At 46.7% G+C, this 20981-nt stretch overlaps 1 protein-coding gene across 2 annotated transcripts in view; it reads right to left on the bottom strand.

Annotated features, from left to right (window-relative positions):
• LOC129324063 (alpha-aspartyl dipeptidase-like) overlaps nt 1–20981 on the bottom strand; it is a 27876-nt gene extending 6895 nt beyond the window's left edge. The window contains exons 1-7 of one of the 2 annotated variants that reach the window (XR_008596511.1): nt 20823–20981; nt 19546–19555; nt 13334–13412; nt 9889–9963; nt 7495–7574; nt 5497–5670; nt 738–849 (exon numbers count right to left, since the gene is read on the bottom strand). Coding sequence is in view for 1 of the 2 variants with exons in the window: in XM_054971051.1 (XP_054827026.1) it covers nt 826–849; nt 5497–5670; nt 7495–7574; nt 9889–9963; nt 13334–13412; nt 19546–19555; nt 20823–20929 (549 nt within the window). In the remaining variant the exon portion in view is untranslated. Of the gene's footprint in view, nt 1–305; nt 850–5496; nt 5671–7494; nt 7575–9888; nt 9964–13333; nt 13413–19545; nt 19556–20822 lie in introns of those variants that run through there. The other variant, XM_054971051.1, reaches the window with a different exon arrangement.

Genomic DNA, 20981 nt, shown 5'->3' with positions numbered 1-20981 from the left:
AACACACACACACGCACACAGCCAAACTGTAGCATGCTCCCATCAGCACATGCGGCAACTTCCGTTCCCTAGCTCTTCCTTTACTGCAGTGGGTTCCAAGCGTTTCTGATGTGGTCCTCCCACAAGTCCAAATCTACCTTGTATCGCGCAACCCACTGGCAAAATATAGCATGCACAAATCAATACAGCTGCAAAAGCCTGGAGCCCAAAGGTTGCTGCTCTACAGAGTCTTCTCTGTCCTTCCATAGAAAAGACGCTTGCAAGAGACCTGCCTCCTTCAAGTAAAAATGCTTACTCTGTTATCTATGAAGAATTTTTTATTTTTGTTGCTTTAAAAATTCTTACTTAAGCAAGGGTGCAAAACTTTTTGAGCCAGGCTTTTAAAGAGAGAGGAACTGGGGATCCTGTTCTGGTTTGTGTACATCACCATTACCACCACTTTCTTCCCTTCAGGCAGCGCTTACAAGTGAGGTGTCGGGTGGACATCACAATTGCTGGAAGCCCGTCCTCCTCTGCAGACAGTGGTTTCTCAGTGGTGAAAGGAGAGCACGCCAGATATGCCCTCTGGCTTGGTACAGGCTCTTATGCATCTCCTGGCCCTAAGCATTGTCACCAAAAGAGATTCTGGGAAGTCCAAACTCTACCCAGAAGCCAGTCGCCAGGCCCAATAGTTTAAAGACCAGCAACGACTGAAGGTCTGGATTTTTGCCCCATGGTACAACTATTTTGATACCCACTCAGCAGGCAGCCCTGGTTCGGATATGACGAATGTGTTAAGGCTTCTCAAGACTCTCAGCCAGCAGGAAACTGAAATCCGTTCCTGGTTCATGTTCCGTTGGAGAATTCCCTCTGAACAAAGAGAAAATGTGTGCTTGTGTTAACTTCTCAGTTTTTTTAAAGAATAGTGCTTTCCTATATTAAATATCAAAAAAACGCTGGCAGAATGCCTTACGGTTCAGCTGTAATGCATAAAATATCTGCTACGCTGGTGCAGGGCCAGCAAGTGGGGGCGGGGGGGGGGTAGGGAGATGGCATTGCTGGGCAGCCAATGGGGCCTGAGCTCCCCAAAAGGGCCTGCAGCTACCCCCTGCCCTCCTACAGTAGAGACACTGCCACCCCCTCCCCTGCCACCAATTGTGGAAGCAGCTCCTCCTCCACTCCTCCATCTGCATTGGGGGGGAGGGTACAAGCAGCCCCCTTCTGGGTGGCAGCAACAGAGTAATAGAGGACAGGAGAATGATGTAAGGGGCTTTGGGTGCCCACTGGGGAGAAAGGCAGGGCATCAGTGACTTAAACGAACTTTGTACCCTGCTCTCCCACCTGGGCGGGAGTTTCTGAGCAAGTCTCAAAGGCTGCCTGGCACAACTACCTGCCAGAGGGGTGCCGCCACTGCTGCTTGCTTCTTGAGCTCGGCCTTGTGCCACACTGTGCAGCCACTGCCAGAAGCAGCAACACCACGTGCCATTTCAAGGGCAAGCGACGGCTGCAGATGGCTCGAGCAGCTGCCACTGCCCTGAGGACTGCCACTGCCAACTTCTCAGCCAGATGAGAGAACGGTGATAGCAGTTTAGGTCTCGGAACAGCCGCTGCTCCTCCTGCCTACCTTCTCTCTGCCGGGATTTCTGCTGCGGCTATTCATAGTAGGTTGTTGTTTATTTACCAGACAAATAATCAGCAATGGCGTGGTGTAATGATTAGAGTTATTGGCACAGGATCTGGGAGATGCAGGTTTGAATCCTCACTATAACCTTGGGCCAGTTGCGTTCTCTCGCAGCCTAACCTACCTTGCAGAAGAGCAAGAATCAGGTCCAGTCGCACCTGACAGACCAACTAGATTCCCAGGGTAGGAGCTCTGACTCTCAAAAGCTCATACTCTTGAAATCTAGTTGGTCTTCAAGGTCCTATTAGGTCTGATTCTTGCTTTCCTGCTGCAGAGGCTAATGTGGCTACCCATCTGAAACTACCACACAGATTAGTTGTAAAGATAAAATGGAGAAGGGGAGAATGCTGGAAGGTCCTGACTGGGAAGAAGGATCATGGGATACAAATGAAGCAAATAAAACGGCAAGCAGGAGTTGCCCTCTCCCCTGCGATGGAGAAAACCCCGCCACAGCCGGTGGCAGCGACACCCTGACTTGGGGAGGAGCTACTGAGTGGGAGAAATCTTGCTCAGAGTCCCCCACTGTTCTGGTCTGACACAATTCACACCGTGTGAAGGTTTGTAGTGCCCTGAACACTTCCAATAACATGGAGATACAGAAGCTCCGCAAACAGCACCACACAAATAACAGGAGGGCACTGGAACTGTTGCGTAAGAGATCTCAAGGGTGAAGCCCACGCGGAGCGTTCTGCGCTTGGCAGAAAATGTCAAGATTGTGATAGAAGGGCTTAGGAGTCAATGTTAGCTACTTCTTTAAAAGACAAAATGCCAGAATTAATCTCCATAGATGCTTAAATAAACTTCACAAAAACAATCCTAGCTTAAATGCTGCCAACTCTTGAGATGGGGAAGCTTGAAGTAAAATGCCTGACTGGGTTTTCTCTGTTGCCGAGGTCACAGCAAGCAGTACTTGGCATTTAGGCCTCTGTTAATACCAGAGATAAGAAGCTGGGCTGCTCCTTCACTCCGTGTTTTCCTCTAACTACATAAAACAGTCTTGTCCAAGGAGGCCTTTCATCTAAATAAGTCCATTGGGTGGCATTCAGGTTTGGGGAGCTGCAGGTGTCAGGCTCCACACCAGGGTTGCCGGAGCATGGGGGCGGGGGGGGGGTGCCCTCCAGACTGGCCTTCCTTTCCAGTTGGGCTCTGGGTTGGCCTGAGAACTGAAGGGGGGAGCGGGGTTTACCACACCCTCTGCTTTCTCCCCCTCCGCCAGGTAGACAGATGGCTCCTATTCTCTGTGGCTTGCCTTGCTCTCGCTTGTTCGCTCTGACCAATCTGTCTCCCAACTACGCCTCATCGGCCTGCCCGCTTTTAAGGGGCCTTCCTGATAGGCCATCCCCACCTCCACCAGGCATTGCCCTGTCCTGTGCTGCCCCTCCCCCCTCCCCGGGGTACTGCCAGTGTCCCGATGCAGACTCACACTGGCAGCAGGCAAGGGAAAACTCCCAAGTTGTCCGAGCAGGGCAGCACCCAGCTCCAAGGTTGGCAGCGCTCCCGAGGCTCTGGTGATGAAGGGGGAGAGCTGGCCTGCACCTGGCTTTCTGTTGCCAGCCCAGGGCTGGGAAGCTGAGGGACCGATGTGCTGGGACCTGGCTGTGGATCAGTATCTGAGCCTTCAGGGCCTGCCTCCTCCTGCAGTGCCTCTGCCACTGGCTGTGGATCTGGGTCAGGTTCGCCAGCTGTCTCTTCCTCAGAAGAGTCCTCTGAGGGCCAAGCTACACATGACAAATGACACTTGAACAGCAAGTGTATTTCTCCCTGTTCACTTGCCCTCCACTCAATCCACTTGCCGTTCAAGTGTCATTCGTCATGTGTAGCTTGGCCCTGAGTCTCTCTGCTCCGCAGGGCCAGGTTGGTCCATGACAGCCAGCCAAGCTGGCTTATGAGGGAGTTTGCACCACTCTTCCCTGACCCTTGGCCCCTCCCTCAGGGCTTCCCGCCCTCCTTTAGGGTGGAGTTGGCTGGGCTGCCCTGATGTGGCGTGCTGCTTCTGGTCTCGGAGCCTCCTCCGAAGGCTCTGCCGCTGCCTTGGTGGCCTCCCAAGGCCTTGCTGCTGCTCTGTGAGCTGTTGCGGGCTCTGCCGTCATGTTGGCGCCCTCCGGCACTCTTGCGGTCATTTGTCTGGCCACAGCGGGCTCTGCCGCAGGGATCACAGCCTCTGAGGACTTTGCTGCCTTGTCTTGGGCCACTGTGGGCTTGGGTCCCACTCTAGTGGCCTCTGTAGGTCCTGCCGCCACTCGCTGGGTTGTGCTGGGCCTTGCCACCATGTGAGTGGCTGCCGCTGAGCCACCCTCCTCTCCCCGTCACTCATTGGGCCCCGTTGCCTCCATGGGACCTGCTGCTGCTCCTGGGACCATGGTGGGGGTGGGTGGGCGCTTCTCTGGGCCGTTGGTGGCCTTCAGGGGCCTTGAAGATGAATCCAGGAGGTAAATCATGGTTCAGGACTGCTTTTGAATATACAAAGCTATTCCAAATCATCAAACCACTGATCTGTCGAACTCAGTCCTGGGGTGGATCCAGCCCTCCCCCAACTTAAGTCTCTCTTCCTCCAATGGAGGTAACAAGATGGGGAAGCATTTGGAACACCTTTCCTATGAGGAACGGCTAGAGTCTAGAAAAAAGATGGGAAGACATGATAGAAGTTTATAAAATTATGCCTGGGGTAGAGAATAGGGATCTCATTCCCCCGGTGGAGGTGGGGGACCCCTACCCACCCTGCTTTCAGCCTTTAGCCCCCGCCACTGTCATTCCTGGTGTAACGCAGAAGCGCAGAGTTACACCATGGGTCAATTGGATAAAAATTGGCACCAAAACTAGACTCTGGGGTAAGTGTCCAGATCGGCTCCCCCATCATGCCGGGAGACCTGGCAACCCTAGAAGAGAAAGTGGATAGAGGTGACACTTTTCGTCCTCTAGAATTCAGGGGAACTGAATGAAGTTGATGGGAAACTGATTCAGGACAAACATAAGGAAAATTCTTTACTCAATGAGTAATTAAAATGTGGAATTCACTGCCAGCGTGGAAAGCTTTGAAAGGAGGCTAGACAGATTGATGGAGGTCCATTAGTGGCTACTAGCCGAAGGGCAATTCCGCATCCAAGGGCAGTAAAAGTGTGAATCGCAGTGCTAGGAGGCACAACTGGGGGAGGCCTTGGTTTCTACGCCCTGTTTGTTGGCAGTCCAGAGCACATGGTTGGCTGTTGTATGAAACAGGGTATCGGACTAGACAGGTGTCTAGTCTGATGTTCTTATGAAAGCTTCAATCTTTGCTCAGTGGAGCTGTTATGTCAGATAAGGACCCACCCATGTCTGCTCTGATTAACAGCCCCTGTCCATGGTCTCATGCTGGTGAGAGGTTCTTTAATGGGAGATGCTGGGAATTAAGCCCGAGCCCTTCTGCATGCCCTGACCTGAATAGCCCAGGTGAGCCTGATCTCATCAGAAGCAAGGCAGGGTTGGACTTGGTTAGGAATTGGATGGGAGACTTCCAATGAAGACCAGGGTTGCAGAGACAGGCAACAGCAAACCACCCATTAGATTCTTGCCATGAAAACCCTGTAAGGGGTCACCGTAAGTCACCTATGACTTGAGGGCAGGATTTCATTTTTCACTCCTTTGGCAAGCATTCTACCCATGAGGCTCAGACCAATCCATGCCTCTCTGTAAAGCTCTCAGCTTCATAAGTGTGTCCCTCACCCTTCCAACATCACACCGAAATACAAATAAGCTTCCGAGCTATGCCCAAGGGGGGAAAAAAACACCATCCGAAGGGCAGATTTTCTTAATGCTGCGCAGGCTTTCTAAAGTGTGACACTGGTATGCAGTGGTGTTACCCCCATGTGAGTGCTGTTAACATCTGGATCCAGGTAATGTGGATTGATGTTGAAAGGAACCAAACCAAGGGCCAACAAGGAAGGCGGGTACACGATTGGCATGTCGTTGGTCGTGTGGATGCTGATGGTTGCCACATTAGTTCCTGCACTGGATCCCACGTACGGGATCCCATCCTGTAAGACACAAATCACTTGTGTAAGAACACACTCTTCTCAAAAGTTTATCTTGGACTTTTTTAAAAAGAAAGAAAATGCTAACGCTTATTGAAATAGTTAAGAGAAGGCTCGGCATACAAAGGCATCTTGCTCGAGACCTCTGGCTCCACAAACCACTTTGTTTGCCCTGATTGGTTCTTCTCTGTACAAAGATCAATATCTGTGCTTAAAAAATCCTCCCTGGTGCAAAAGCAGGCACACAGATTTTGTAATTGAATTCAGTTGGCATCCTGAGCCAATTCCTGTTACATTCCTAACAGAGCGAATTGGGGACTTAACGCATTCCCAATGAGAAAATGCGCATTCATGGTCACGTCTCCTCGGTAGTTCCCATGTGTGCCTGCAGAGAAGACAACGCACAACAGCTGCAGGTAATTGCAACCTTGTTTCCTTACAGTGCAACAGGGTAGAACGTTTCGGGTTTGTGGTACTGGAATGTAGCGGCAAGGAGGTAGTAAATGGGTGGCAAATTGCAGATGGAGGAATTTTCAATTCAAGCTCTGGAGGCAGTTGCCCAAAAAATCCATCCTTCTCTCACATAAGAATACAGATGCCCTGCTAATAATAGGGTTTGAAACTTACTCAAATTTCTTCCTTTCTTTAAGAAGACTGTCACAGAGTAGGCATTGAAATCAGTGGTTTAAAAAAAGCTTCCAGGGTGCACAATAAGGAATGCAAATTGTGTAATTTATAGTCAACCAGGGCTGTCTCATCTTTCAAACACTGAATAAATGCAAGGTATAATCTTTGCTTACTATGTATCTCGGTCTGGAAAAACACTTAAAAGCAGGTGTTTCTCCAGACTCTGAGACACAGTATTTAGGTTTGATTTTTTTTGTCTACTCCCCATGAACCCCGTTTATTAGAACAAAATCCTGAACATGTTTAATGGGAAGTAATCACAGCTCAACTGAATGGGGCTTACTCCCAGCTAAGCGTGGGTAGGATCACAGCCAAAGTCTCAGCTTGGAAAACTGTTGCTTGGGTGTAGTGGCAAAGAGCAGCAGGACTCTAATCTGGAGAGCCAGGTTTGATTCCCCACTCCTCCGCTTGAAGCCAGCTGGGTGACCTTGGATCAGTCACAGCTCTCTCAGAGCTCTCACAACTCCACCCACTTCACAGGGTGATTGTTATGGGGGATAACAACACACTTTGTAAACTGCTCTGAGTGGGTGTTGTTGTCCTGAAGGGTGGTATATAAAGTGAATGTTATTATGTTGTTATTATCATCTTCCCTTTACAGTGGGCAGCAGCAAAATCTCTGTTCCTGATGTCCAAATATGGCCAATGCAAATGAAATGTGCTCAAGATTTCTGAAAAGGCAGTGGCTGCGTGGCTCAAGCCTAGCAAATATGATCTTAGAAGAATTTTATCATAAATGACTTTGTAGTCTCCAAAGCAGTCCTTCCATGGTTCTACTGGACTTTAATGCAATATTTAGCACAAGATCCAAGTGCCAGATAACGCATGCACAAAACGCATAAGTGATCCTAGGTTTCTGCCTTTTGGACTTCTTGATCGCATTACTCCCATGAAGACCAATCTGTCTCCACACCGTGATGACAGGAGATCAGGATTATGGGAGATCAGAAATGCTCAGGTCTACCCAGCCCTCCTTCTTCATGTGGTGGATGATACATTAGCCAGAGCCCAATCAGCGCGCAGCCAGAGAACACCCTTAAAGATCAAGAGCATCGTAAGGTTTTGCTACAATGTGGCTACACTTGGAAATGTTCTACTGATTTCCTTCCTCCTTTGCTTGGAAGCGTTTAGTTATATTACCTCGAGAACTCTCTTCCTGATCAGCGGGATCAGCCCATTGTCGTAAAGAACTTTCAAAAGGCGAAAGGTGTTTCCACCGCCTGTAGGAAAAAGAAGTCTGGTTTGACCTGACATTCACCACTCATGTTACATGGGCCCAGAGAACAAGCCCCAAACCCAGCGAGAGACCCAAGCCTTCTGCAGACGGATATAAGCAGGGCTTTTTTTCAGAGGGAACGCGCGGGAACGGAGTTCTGGAACCTCTTGAAAATGGCCACATGGCTGGTGGCCCCGCCCCCTGATCTCCAGACAGAGGGGAGTTGAGATTGCCCTCCGCGCCGCTCGGCAGCACAGACGGCGATCTCAACTCCCCTCTGTCTGGAGATCAGGGGGCGGGGCCACCAGCCATGTGACCATTTTCTCCGAGGGCAACCCACTGAGTTCCACCACCTCTTTTCCCTGAAAAAAAGCCCTGGATATAAGTACAAAGCTATGTGGGAAGCAACTGTGTGGCTCTCTGCCAAAGCACATCCTTTACATGCAGAAGATCTTCGTTTCTGTCCCAGGAGCCTCCGGTTAACAGGTCTCAGCTAGCAGGTTTCAGAAAGACCTCTCTCGGTCCAAGACTGGGGGAAACCACTCCCGGTGAGATTAGCTAGATGGCTCAATATATGGTGGTCTCATCCAGTCATATTTCAGGTCAACGTCTGGGTCAAGCTGAGCTGCACCCACATAGCGTTGGATTTGGCACTACTGTTATGTTACAGCAATTGTCCGCAACTAGACTCTCTTGTTTGCACAGGAAAACTCAGTTGCAAACTACCGTAGAAGCATATCTGGCAGTGGGCGGCTGTGGCCCTAGCTTCCAATCCAAAACTGCGGTTCCAGGAAAGAATCCCACAGGAAAAAAGCCCACACGGAAAGAAGCCCACATGGAAATAATATTTTTTATTAATTACACCTTTTTAAATTGAATTGCAGAGCTTTTGAAATACATGCTGTTGGGTGCAGCAACATTAAAATAAGTCGTTTTCCTATACTTGCATTTTAACAAATACATTGTGGTGCACCCAGTGACCATGACAAAAGACTACCTAACCCTAATAATAAAAGCAACAATTATTTAACAACAATAACAGCAATAACAACAACTCAGATTTAATTTTTCATTGCAAATTAGCCAATCTCCTTACGTAATTAAGTTCATCTTCCACCTGCTCATATTGCGGCACAGAAGGGGCAGCCGTGTCATGTGGTGCCTCCTATTTCCTCTTTTTCCCCTCTAAGCGACCTGCCTCTGCCTTAGCCCCTCTGCAGCCCATCGAAGAGAGACCGCACACTGGGACGGCTGCAGTGGAATCGGGAATGAAGGGCGTTGTGAAATCCCTCACAAGAGTTTGTAGTTTTGGCGACCGTTCTAGGGCTGCATCAGGATGATTCCACACTCTTATAGGAAACTGAGTATCGTCTCTACCTGCTGCACCCTCAATGTATGTCAAAAGGAAGTACGCGAGCACCTCACTGTGGCTGTCTCCATCTGGAAATGTGGCAGCAAGCCCATCAAAAGCACTTCTCACATCACTGACTGGGACAAAGGCTAACGCCGCAAGAGATTTCAGTGTCATTTTTATGTTCATATTAGTTTCTGATTCAGTCTTCAAGCCAAGACTGTTGATTTTCCTAATGAGACTCTGGCACAGGTGGAAATAACACCCTTTGGAAAGGCAACCCTCGCTGCATTCATACAAGCCTTCTCAAAATCGACCCAAACCTTTTGAGGTGCCAGTGTTCAACTAAAAGACGAGCCCCTCCCAACTGCGGAGACAGGTCTGACCCAGCAGGGCTCTTCTTACGTTAGTCACGTGACCCGAGCCCCTTGGCTGCTGCCGCTGCTGCCTCCTCGTCTTTCCTGAATAGTAGAAGTAGTTAAGCCCTCGTAGAGCTATGAAGCTAAGCAGGGCTGACTCTGGCAAGTATTTGGAAGGGAGAAATCAAAAAACATAGCTGTAATTAATAAAAAATGGTATTTGTAATTGTAATTAATAAAAAATATTATTTCCATGTGGGCTTTTTTCGATGTGGGCATTTTTCTTGTGAGCGTTTATGACCGTGGGGTTTTTTTGTGGGCGTTTTTTTTGTGGGCTTTTTTCCTGAGGGCTTTTTTCCCGTATGCTTTTTTCTGGTCACCCAAAACTGCGACCCCAAACTAAACATTTGTACCAGAATTACTGCTCGTGATTTATCATGAGGTTTGAATGGAGAGTTTTGTCAGATAACCTCAGCTTCATTGCTAACAAAGAGAAGAGTTCTGGCTTCTCTTATTAAGAAATAGTGCCAGATTTTCGTTTTATTTGGTTGTTACCAGGAAAACAATATAGGCGTGTGCTGAAAAAGCCAAAAAGAGCTCCCATCTACCAATGAATATCGCTTCCGCTTTTCTTACAGCTTCTCCAGGGTCAGGGGATTCATGGATGCTGTCCAATGCATAGCCTAGGGAAAAACCAAGACATTGAAAATAAACCAATAAAACGTAGTATTTGCAGCATCAATGGAAAGCAGAACGATGCCCGGATCTGACACAATGGAAGAACAAGCTACATGAATATGCATCAATGGCAAAATTAACATCTTATATACTCAATAGGCCAGTCCAAGAATTCCAGGAAAAATGGAAATAGATTATGTAGCAAAAAATTAAGAATAATTAAGAGCAACTTTTATAAAATGTGATGATAGACGGAAATATATTTAAATAGAAATAGGAAATTAGGAATATATATGAACAAGTGTATGATTAAATTAATGACAATTTAATTCAATTTATAGTAGTTTATTCACTATGTTTATTTCTTATAGGATTTAGATGTTATGTTTAGATCCATATATGAGCCAGATGATTACTGATGACTGCAGTTCAGGTTCTACGTACTTTTTATTAGGTTTTGAACTGGACAAATCACAAGTGTACAAAACAGGAGGTCGCGCTATCGAAGCAGAGGACTGTGTGTTGCGGCAGCATTTCTATTGACCAAAGAGCATTCCGCAGAAGAAAGTGTAAGCTGACTAGGCATGGGCAGGGGGGGAGGCAAAAGAAGCATGACTTAACGACAAATTCTAGGCTGCAGGGGACCAATTCTACACTTCATGTCCTGACACAAAGTCAGCTCGCTAAGGATTCATTTTGAGAGTTGGGTATAAGTTCTACGTTGGCGGAGGAGGAAGGTGATGGCTTAGTCAGCTACCAGTGCTCCAAGGCCCCTGCCCTCCAAGGCTTTGAAATGCTGTGCTACCCCCCAACCTCCAGCAAGAATGGACAACCCTCAGCCGTTTTGGTCACAAACCTGACGTAGGGGAAGCCGAAACAATGGAGCACGTTGTTTAGAAGCCCTTGGTACCAGATTGCACGTGCTAAATACATTTACCCCTAACAAAGGCATTGCCAGACTGGTCAGAATCAAACCGTATCAATTATCTTTTATCTGACGAATCCCAGACTATTACCATTAATGTTGCCAAATTCTGGGCTGCTTGCTACGTCACCCAAAAAAGAGTGGTTAAATTCCCTCAAGTTGGCTAACGGATGAGGCCTGTTTGCAAGTACTGCTTGGACAGGGCTTTCTTTTGAGCCGGAATGCTCCGGCAGCTCTTTAAAACACCTGTGTGACTGTTGTCATGTGGATATTTTAAAAATGGCCTATTTTGGCCATTTTGGGCCTGGATCAGGCCCAAAGCAGCCTGGATCAGGCTGCTGCTGGGCACGGGACGGTTCTCCCGCTTGGCACTGACCCAATCTGGGCTGTTTTGGGCCCTAAATAGGCCCAAATTGGCTAAAACGGCAAAGAAACGGCCTGGATCAAAGCTGAAACAGCCTGGATTGGGGCCAAAACAGCCATGATCAGGCTGGTGCCAGGTTGAGGAGGGTTCCCCAAGCCAGCAGCGACCCAATCCAGGCCGTTTTGGCTGTTTTGGGCTCATTTAGAGCCCAAAACGGCCAGGATAGGCCAGGCCCAAAATGGCCAGGATTGGGCCTGAAACAATCAGGATTGGGCCTCTGCTGGGTGAGGGAACACTCCCCGCCCAGCAGCCACCTGATCCTGGTCATTTTGGGCCCATTTTGACCATTTTGGACCCAATTCAGGCCCAAGATGGCCAGGATGGGGCCGTGCCCAGCGGGTGTGTGCTCTCCCGTGTGGCAGCAGCCTGTTCCAGGCTGATTCTGGCCCATTTTGGCCCTATTTGGGCCCAGAACGGGCCCTAAATGACCAGGTTCAGGCTGCTGCCCTGAGAGAGAGTGCTCTCTCGTGTGGCAACAGCCTGTTCCAGGCTGATCCGAGCCGTTTTAGCCCAATTTGGGCCCGAAATGGCCCAGATCTGGCCACTTGTGGGCGGGGGAGTGCTCCCCTGTGGCGGAGCGGCCCATTCTGGGCCGAATTGAACCTCCCCACAGAGCACAGGAGTGCTCCTGAGGCGGCCACGCCTGCATGATGTCATCAGTTCCCGGAGTTGATCTCAAAGCTTGCTTGGGAATTGTATCCCAAGGGCTCAAGTCCAGAGGGGATGTCAGCCACCACCCATGCCACGGAGAGAGCTGAGGTCCTGCAATGAATTGGCCTCCTCTTTCTTGTGCCACCCCAAGCAGTTCTCTGGGGGGCATGGCCAGAGCCCCCACCCCAGGTTTCTTCCCACAAACTGGGGAACTAACTCTGTGGTTTAGAATCATGGTTGGTGGGGAGAAAACGAACCCCCGTTTCAGCAGGCACCCCACACCGGACACCACAGCGAAGCGGAGATTAATTCAAAGCATCTGGAACCAGGAAGCCTTTAACTGTGTGCTGTGTGCAAATGGAAGAGGGAGGGGCAATGGGTCAGGGTTATACCCGTCAGGGGAAAACATGGAGGGGTGCCTGCTGCTTACCTCCCCGCAGCCCCTTCCCCCAGCCCTAGGCACTTCCAAGATCAGAACTCAGATGTGTGTGTGGGGGAGGGGGAGAATCTGTTAGGAGGCCTCTGTACTCCTTTACCCATTTGCCTTCTTGGCTGTTGAGAGTCAGAGGCAGCATTGTGTAGTGGTTAGTGTGCTGACCTAAGATCTGGGAGACCCAGGTTCAACTTCCCGCTCTGCCCTCAAGTTTTCGGGATGGCCCTGGGCTATTCCCTCACTCCCAGTCTATCTCAATTTCAGATGGCTGAATAATGTGCTCACGATACCAGACACCTTTTTCACTTTCTTGCAAAATGAGATATGAGGAATTTCAGTTCACTCAAGGTCTGGTTTTTTTCACTTGCAAATTTCTCAAGCTACCAGTGCACTGTGTGCCCCCCCCCTCCGTTTCACAGGTCAGCAGCAAATCAGAATATCTGGTTATGGAAGAAACAAGATTCTTAGATCTTACTAGCAAGCAGCAGATCCTGCAGGTCTTCATTGGCAGCAAATGCTTTATTTCTTTCAGGTTTCTATCCTCTTAGTCCCGAGACATTGCTAATTAGGTGTTTCATCCTATGATTGCCTTGACTTATGCTGTCCGATCTGCTGTTTCCACATGTCCTTAAAGGGTCAGCCCACTCACTAAATGCTGCTGGCTTTCCCCCTTTACTCCACACGTCTCTGATTGCACAACGGTAGCAGGCTGCTTCGCTTCCATTTTTTCTGCACCTTTTCTGAGAATGCACTTTCTTGCGGTCCCCAAAAAGGTGCCAACAAAACGGAAGCCAAGCAGCCTGCTCCTGTTGTGAAACTGGAGACGTGTGGAGTGAAGGGGGAAAGCTGGCACCCTTTAAGGATGTGTGGGGAAAAAAGTAAAAAGGTAAACCAACAAATGTTTTTTCTATCAGGGCCGGTTAATGGCAATTCGCGTCTTACCTAAGCTTTCAAACGTCTCTCTTGCCATCTTGGCATACGCATCTCGGTCTCTCAGGGCATAAGGAACAAATAAAATTCTGACTTCCGGTTTGGGATTCATGGAGGTCTAACGCAGCTCCATTTGCGGAGCTGACCGGATTGCCGTTTTAACCGGCCGGAGGGGTGAAAATAACCCGCGGCCGACTGCTCTCAGGCGGGGAGCAGGCAAAGAACGCTCAAGACCCTAGGGTGAGCTAGATCTCGGACGAGGGGGGGCTCTACACAAGGAGTCTCCCCCCCGATCCTTGAGGTCCCACCCTGCGACGGGTCGGCTATAATCTCTGCGGCAATTTTGGGGCCAATTCGGCTGGCATAAGACCTACATACCCAAGCTTCGATCGGGGAGGGAAGTCGAGAGGAGAATTTAAGATCGAAACAGCGATTACAACCCGAGAAAGTTGAAGAGAAGGTAAAGATCGCTATCTCTTGAAACGGGACAGATTGACAAAAACAGAGAGGAAAGAAAGTAGATTTTTAAACTGCAACAGACTAGTGAAAAGGAGGTGAAGACTCGGCAGGAGTTGTATTTTAAAAGAGACTAAGTTTAAAGAAGTTATTACAAAAAACGGACTATTGTTTTGAATACCTGTGGTTTTGGAGCTGTGGGAAAAAGACACCATCGCGAGACCTGCTGTGGGAAGACGGGAGACAGGAAGTGCGTAACAACAATAGAGTGGCTGGAGGGAAGCGGCCCTTGCCAAGGGACAGGAAGTGGGGAATCGCCATTTTTGAAAGTGGAAGGGTCGTGGCTTCAGCGGAAGAGGAAGTAGGCCATCTTGGATTATAATAACATAGAGAAACCATAGAGAAAAGACGCCCGACATTTTGGATATAAAAAATTAATTTTGGCAAAGATTGGGACATTTGAAAAAAAGGAAAACGTTTAATTATACGCCACGGAGCTGAGGAAGAGAGCAGATTCGTGGGAGCGAGCTAAAGCAAGCCCCACGATGTCGAAAAAAGAGTGGCAATCGGCAATAGAAAATTTGGACAAAAAACTTATAGACATGATGAAAGAACTTAAGGATACGAAATTGGAGCTTATTAAAGAGGTCAAAGAAGTTACACAGACAGTAAAGTCGGAGCTGTCAGAAGTGAAAAAAGGCGTGGAAACGATTAGCAGTGAATTACAAGGAACGAAACAGAGAGTCAAAACAGTAGAAGACGCGATGGAGAATTTAATAGAAACGCAACAAACAGAGATGAGATTGGTAAAGGGGAGGATGTCAGTTGCAGAAACTAAACACATGGAGAAGCAGCTTCGTTTTCGTGGTCTGCCAGAAGTTGAAGGGAAGTCAGCGCAAGAACAGATGACTGAGGTGTTGGCTGAATACCTGGGGAAGGAGGAGGAGGAAATTGTGGCTATCCTAGATGTGGCGTATCGTGTGAACTCGAGAATTGCAACCCAGAGGAAACTACCAAGGGATGTGATCGTGCAGTTTACAACTAGAAATATGAAAGAGAGGATTGTGACAAAACAATTTCAAGATCCATTGGAGATTGATGGCAAGACGATTATTATAATGAAGGAATTGCCCAGATCAGTGTTACTGGACAGGAAAAAATATAGAGTGTTAATTCAGACTTTGAAGGACATGAACATTAGGTACAGATGGGAGTTACCGGAAGGAGTGTCCTTTGAGTTTGGAGGGGCAAAAAAGCGTATCAGATCTGAGCGGGAGATGGAGAGATTTATTAAGGACAATGAAAAAGACTTACCAACAAAACCATGAATATGGAGTGTAAAGTATTATCTTGGAATGTAAATGGACTAAACTCACCGAATAAGAGAAAAAATATTTTTCATTGGCTACTAAAACAAAAATGTGATATTGTTTGTTTGCAGGAGACCCATATTAGAAAACAGGATGTAAAATATTTAAAATCTGGAAAATTGGGCAAAGAATTTGTAGCGGCTTCCAACAAGAAAAAAAGAGGAGTGGTGTTGTATATAAAAGAGGAGCTGCAGCCAAAATTTGTTATGAGAGATGTGGAAGCTAGATTTGTAGCAGTGGAATGTAATTGGAACTTAAAGAGAGTGTTGGTAGTCGGACTTTATGCACCTAACGGTGCAAAGGAAAGCTTCTTTGAGGACTTAAGGAAGCACTTAGACGATCTTGTATATGACCAGATAATTCTTGCTGGAGATTTCAATGGAGTGACAGATTTGGAACTAGACAAAAAGACTACAAAAGCACAAAAGAAAAGAGGACTATTGCCAAAGCTTTTTTTTTGAGTTGATTCAACAAGAGACTCTCGAAGACGTATGGAGGAGAGAATATCCTAAAACCAGACAGTTTACTTTTTATTCTGCAAGGCATTTTACATTATCAAGAATTGATATGATCTGGGCCTCAAAGGACTTAGCGTTATGGACTAAGGAGGTAGAAATAATGCCGATGGTAGGCTCAGATCACAACCCAATTATGTGGAAATTTGGAAAAAGGAGAAAAAGGAAAGCCTGGAGAATAAATGAGGACTTGTTACAGGAAAGTGAGAATATGGAAACATTGAGAAGAGAGACTAAGTTTTTTATACAATACAACGTGAATAAAGAAGTACCAACCAGTAAAGTTTGGGACGCGTATAAGGCGGTTGTAAGGGGCATACTAATGGACTTAAATGGTAGAGCAAGGAAAAAGAAAGAGGAGAAAAGACAAGAGATTGAGGAGAAAATAAAGGCCAAAGAAGTACAGTTAAAAAAGAGACCAGGGAAAAAGAAAATACATCAGGAAATTAAAATTCTTCAAGAACAGTTAACAGCAATGAGTAATAAAGAATTGGAGTGGAACCTTAAAAGACTGAATCAAAAAGCTTTTGAGGGTGCTAATAAACCTGGGAAATATTTGGCATGGCAATTAAAGAAGAAAAGGGAAAAGAAAATAATAAATAAAATTTGTGAAGAAAACAAAACGTATTTGGAGCAGACTACCATTAGCAGAGCCTTTTATAAATTTTACGCTAAGCTGTATAATAAAAAAGAAGTAAACAAAGAATCAATAGCATCATATTTGGAGAAAACCAAACTTCCAGAGATCTCGGAAGCTTGGAGAAATAAGTTGAACAGTGAAGTAACTGACGAGGAAATAAGTATGGCAATACAATCCGCAAATCTAGGAAAGGCGCCAGGGCCAGATGGACTTACGGCTAAATTTTATAAGACAATGGCCAACGAACTGGCACCATTCCTAAAAGAGGTGATGAACGGAGTTTTTAGGGATCAAAGAATTCCAGACACTTGGAGTGAAGCGAATATATCATTGATCCCAAAAGAGGGCCAAGATCTGACTAGCGTGAAAAATTACAGGCCTATATCATTACTTAACAATGATTATAAAATTTTTGCAAAGATATTGGCGGAGAGACTGAAGGGGTGGCTCTCGGAAGTTATAGAGGAAGAACAAGCAGGTTTTTTGCCGGACAGACAAATAAGAGACAATTTAAGGACAGTGATCAATGCTATTGAATATTATGACAAGCGTTGTGACAAGGAGGTTGGTTTCTTCTTTGTTGATGCTGAAAAGGCGTTTGACAATTTAAACTGGGACTTTATGTTTGCCACTATGGAAAAGCTACAACTGGGAGAAAGATTCATCAGAGCAATTAAAGAAATATATAGGGACCAGACTGCAGCAATTGTAGTGAATGATGAACTGACCAAGAAATTGACGATTAGTAAAGGAACAAGACAAGGTTGCCCGTTATCTCCATTGTTGTTCATATTAGTATTGGAGATTCTGATGATACAAATACGACAAGACGAGGAAATACGAGGAATAAAAATAAAGGACTATTCATACAAGGTTAGAGCATTTGCAGATGACATAATGTTAATTGTAGAAGATCCATTGGAGAACATGCCAAAAGTGATAGATAAGATTAAGGAGTTTGGTGACTTGGCAGGTTTCTTCATTAATAAAAAGAAGTCAAAGATACTATGTAAAAACATGACTAAGCAGAAACAACAATTGTTAATGGAAACAACGGACTGTGAAGTAACTAGTAAGGTGAAATATTTGGGAGTTGAGCTGACTGCAAAAAATATAGATTTGTTCAAGAATAATTATGAAAAATTATGGACTCAGATAGAGAGAGACTTGATCAAATGGAATAGACTGAATTTGTCATGGTTGGGCAGGATTGCAGCAGTTAAGATGAATGTGTTACCAAGAGTAATGTTTTTGTTACAGACAATACCAATCATCAGAGACTCTAAACAATTTGAAAAATGGCAGAGGAAAATATCAGATTTTGTTTGGGCAGGCAAGAAGCCTCGAGTGAAAGTAAAAGTTCTACAAGATGCAAAGGAGAGAGGCGGAATGCAACTGCCCAATCTGAGACTTTACCATGATGCAATCTGCCTAGTTTGGCTAAAAGAGTGGATGACATTAAAGAATAAGAAACTATTAGCCCTAGAGGGATATAAAAAATTTTTTGGATGGCACGCATACCTATGGCATGACAAAGTAAAGGTCAACTCGATGTTCCTGCATCATTTTGTAAGGAGAAGTCTATATACAATCTGGAAGAAGTACAGAACTTACCTACAAGAAGGAACCCCCTTGTGGGTGGTTCCATATGAGGTGATAGATCCGAGAGCTGTGGATAATGAACAACAATGTTTAACGTACAAAGAAATAACTAAGATTGAAGTATCTAAACTTAGAATAAAGACGCAAGAGGAACTATCACCTAACTATGATTGGTTCCAGTATAGACAGATTAGAGACTTATACAACTCGGACTTTGCAAAAGGGGGCATACGAATAGAGAACTCGGAACTAGAGCAGACCCTTCTTAAAGAAGACAAGAAAAGAATATCCAAGGTATACCAAGTACTGTTGAAATGGTATACTGAGGATGAGATAGTTAAAACACAGATGGTGAAATGGGCTATAAATTTCAATAAAGAAATAACAATGGAGGCATGGGAATACTTGTGGAAAACTACAATGAAGACAACGACATGCATTAATATTAAAGAGAACATTTTCAAAATGATCTATCGTTGGTACATGACACCAAAGAAGATTGCGCTAGGGAACTTGAATACTTCTAATAAATGCTGGAAATGTAAGAAACATGAGGGCTCCCTCTATCATATGTGGTGGTCGTGTGAGGTAGCTAGGCAGTTCTGGGGGGAAATAATAAGAGAAATGAGTGAAATTTTACAGTTTCAAATAAATAAGAACCCAGAACTCCTGCTGCTAAACTTGGGAATGGAGGGAATTCCAGCCCATCATAGGACGTTGATTTTTTATATGACTGCAGCAGCTAGACTTTTGTACGCGCAGAAATGGAAAGTACAAGAAGTGCCAACTATTGAAGATTGGATTTACAAATTGCTGTATATGGCTGAAATGGACAAGATGACAAGAAAACTGAGAGATCTGGACTCAGGGCAGTTCAACACAGACTGGGAGAAGCTGAAACAATATCTGGAGAAGAAATGGGAGGTGGGAGGAAAACTGTGGCAGTTTGAGAACTACTGAAGTATAATAAAAGTATAAAAGAGAGGGGTGACTTTACCGGGGGAGGAAGAGAAATGTGAATTTATAAGCAGTTAGATTAATTGATTGAGATATATATAGATATGTATAGGTTAACTGATAGAACATTGATAGAGAATAATTAATGATAAGGTTTAAACATGAGGATTGAGTAAATAACAATATTTTCTTTCTTTGATAAGATTTATATGCACCAAACTGAATGTACAGAAGAGTTAAATTGATTGATTATGCGAGGAGTTATATAGAATTACCATAAAAAGTTGAAATGAGTAATATATAGAGAACAAATCAAATTGTTTGATTTAAATGTGGGAAATTTTTATGGTTTATGATATATAGGTTTATATAGAAATATTCAAAACTGGAAAATGGGATAAATTGTTTATCTAAAGACGTATAGTTTGGGTGTATAATAAGTAAAGGAGTTAAAGATGTACTGCTTAATATAATGGAGAATGTATATCTCTTTTAGACAGAGGAATTTAATAGAAGTAAGGGAAAAGGGACAGAGGGTGGGAAAGCTGTTGGAAGTCAACAAAAGGGGGGGAAAGGGAGGGGGTTAGAAACGAAAAATTAGGGGAAAATTGACTGTAATGTAAAAATAAAAATGTTCTAACCCAATAAAAAATTTTTCTAAAAAAAAGGAACAAATAAAATTCTCTTCACATCCCTGGGAAAGACAACTTGGTCACTATGAACAATCCATCAGCAGCTGATGTCAAGGCCTACTATAACGCAGCGCAGGATAACTCCCATATACTCTACTCAGAGCTCCCGGATGCATCCTGAGGGTTTCCCTAACATTTTCATGCAAGAAGTGGAGATGGGATTTTGCTGTATACGGCCAGGCGGAAAGTGCACGCCGAGGGGCGGAGGGGCCTTTGTGCTCTAAAGCAGGGAGGCGCCGGTAAAAGGGAGCAAGCCGCTCTGCCGCTCTGCCAAGCCGAGAAGGCATTTCTTTGGGTCACTTCCTGAACTCCTCCTCCCTCCCCCAGGCGGGATGTGCAGGCATCAACAGAACAGGCAGGGCTTCAAGAGGGCAAGGCTTCTCGGGACTGGGGCAGAGAAGAGCCAGGCTAGTGGATTTGGGGCGGGGGGGGGGGACACCTGATCCGGTCTCCTCTGGGGCAACTCAGGACACTCCTGGATGCTCCAAATGGACCATCTTTGGGGAAATGCAGGAAAGAAACTGTAACATCTGAGCATCACCCAGCATGGCGTGGTAGTTAAGGGAGAGGGGCCGGGGTCTGGGTTCCGCTCCCAGCTCTGCCAAGAAAGAAACGGCTCACTTTGGACAAGCCACTCTCTGCCTCCCACTCTCAGCTTAGCCCACCTTGTCAGGTTGTTCTGTAACGAGGAAAGGGAGGGGGGGAGCCGCGGGTGCTGTCCTGAGCGCCTTGGAGGGAAGGGGGGGATGAAAATGCACAAAATGAAGAAATGCAGCGCACACATCGGGAGAGCTCGGCTCCTCATTGTTCCCAAGTTCTAGCCCCTAACCGGGGAGGCTCCCGGGTCCAAAACTCCCGACTCAGCCACGAGGCTCCCAACGTTGCCTGGAGCCCCTGCCTGAGTCTAGTCACCGGGACTCTAAAGGAACGCCCAAGCAAACCTTACTCTAAAGTCCAGAGGACTTCGCCGCGTTAGTCTGCACTTGCACAACAGTAAAGAGTCCAGCCGCGCCTTTAAGACGAACCAACTTTATTGCTGCATAAGCTTCCGAGAGCCACGATGCCTCCGACGAAGAGAGCTGTGGCTCCGGAAAGCTTCTGCTCCAATAAAGTTGGTTGGCCTTAAAGGCGCTGCGGGACTCTTTCCGGCTTTGCTCCGAAGTAGCCCCCGAGCAAAGTCTCGAAGACGAGCGACTCCCTCCCGGACAGGCGCCGCCCCTCCGGCCCGGCCCGGGGCTCCCCTCCGCGCGCCCCCTTTGCGGCACTCACGGCCCGAGGAAGCGGCGCAGGGGCGGCCGGACGTGCTCCAGGTACCCCCCGCCGTGCAGCGTCGAGTTGGAGACCAGCAGCAGCCGCCGCCGCCGCCGCCCGGCCATGCGCGCCGCCACAGCCCCGCCGCGGGCAGCCAGCTCGGCGCCGCCTCCTGCC

Source organism: Eublepharis macularius, chromosome 2 (genome assembly GCF_028583425.1).
Source record: "Eublepharis macularius isolate TG4126 chromosome 2, MPM_Emac_v1.0, whole genome shotgun sequence".
Classification (NCBI taxonomy): domain Eukaryota; kingdom Metazoa; phylum Chordata; class Lepidosauria; order Squamata; family Eublepharidae; genus Eublepharis; species Eublepharis macularius.
Note: the sequence above shows the minus strand (reverse complement) of the source record. Positions and strands in the feature narration are given on the sequence as shown.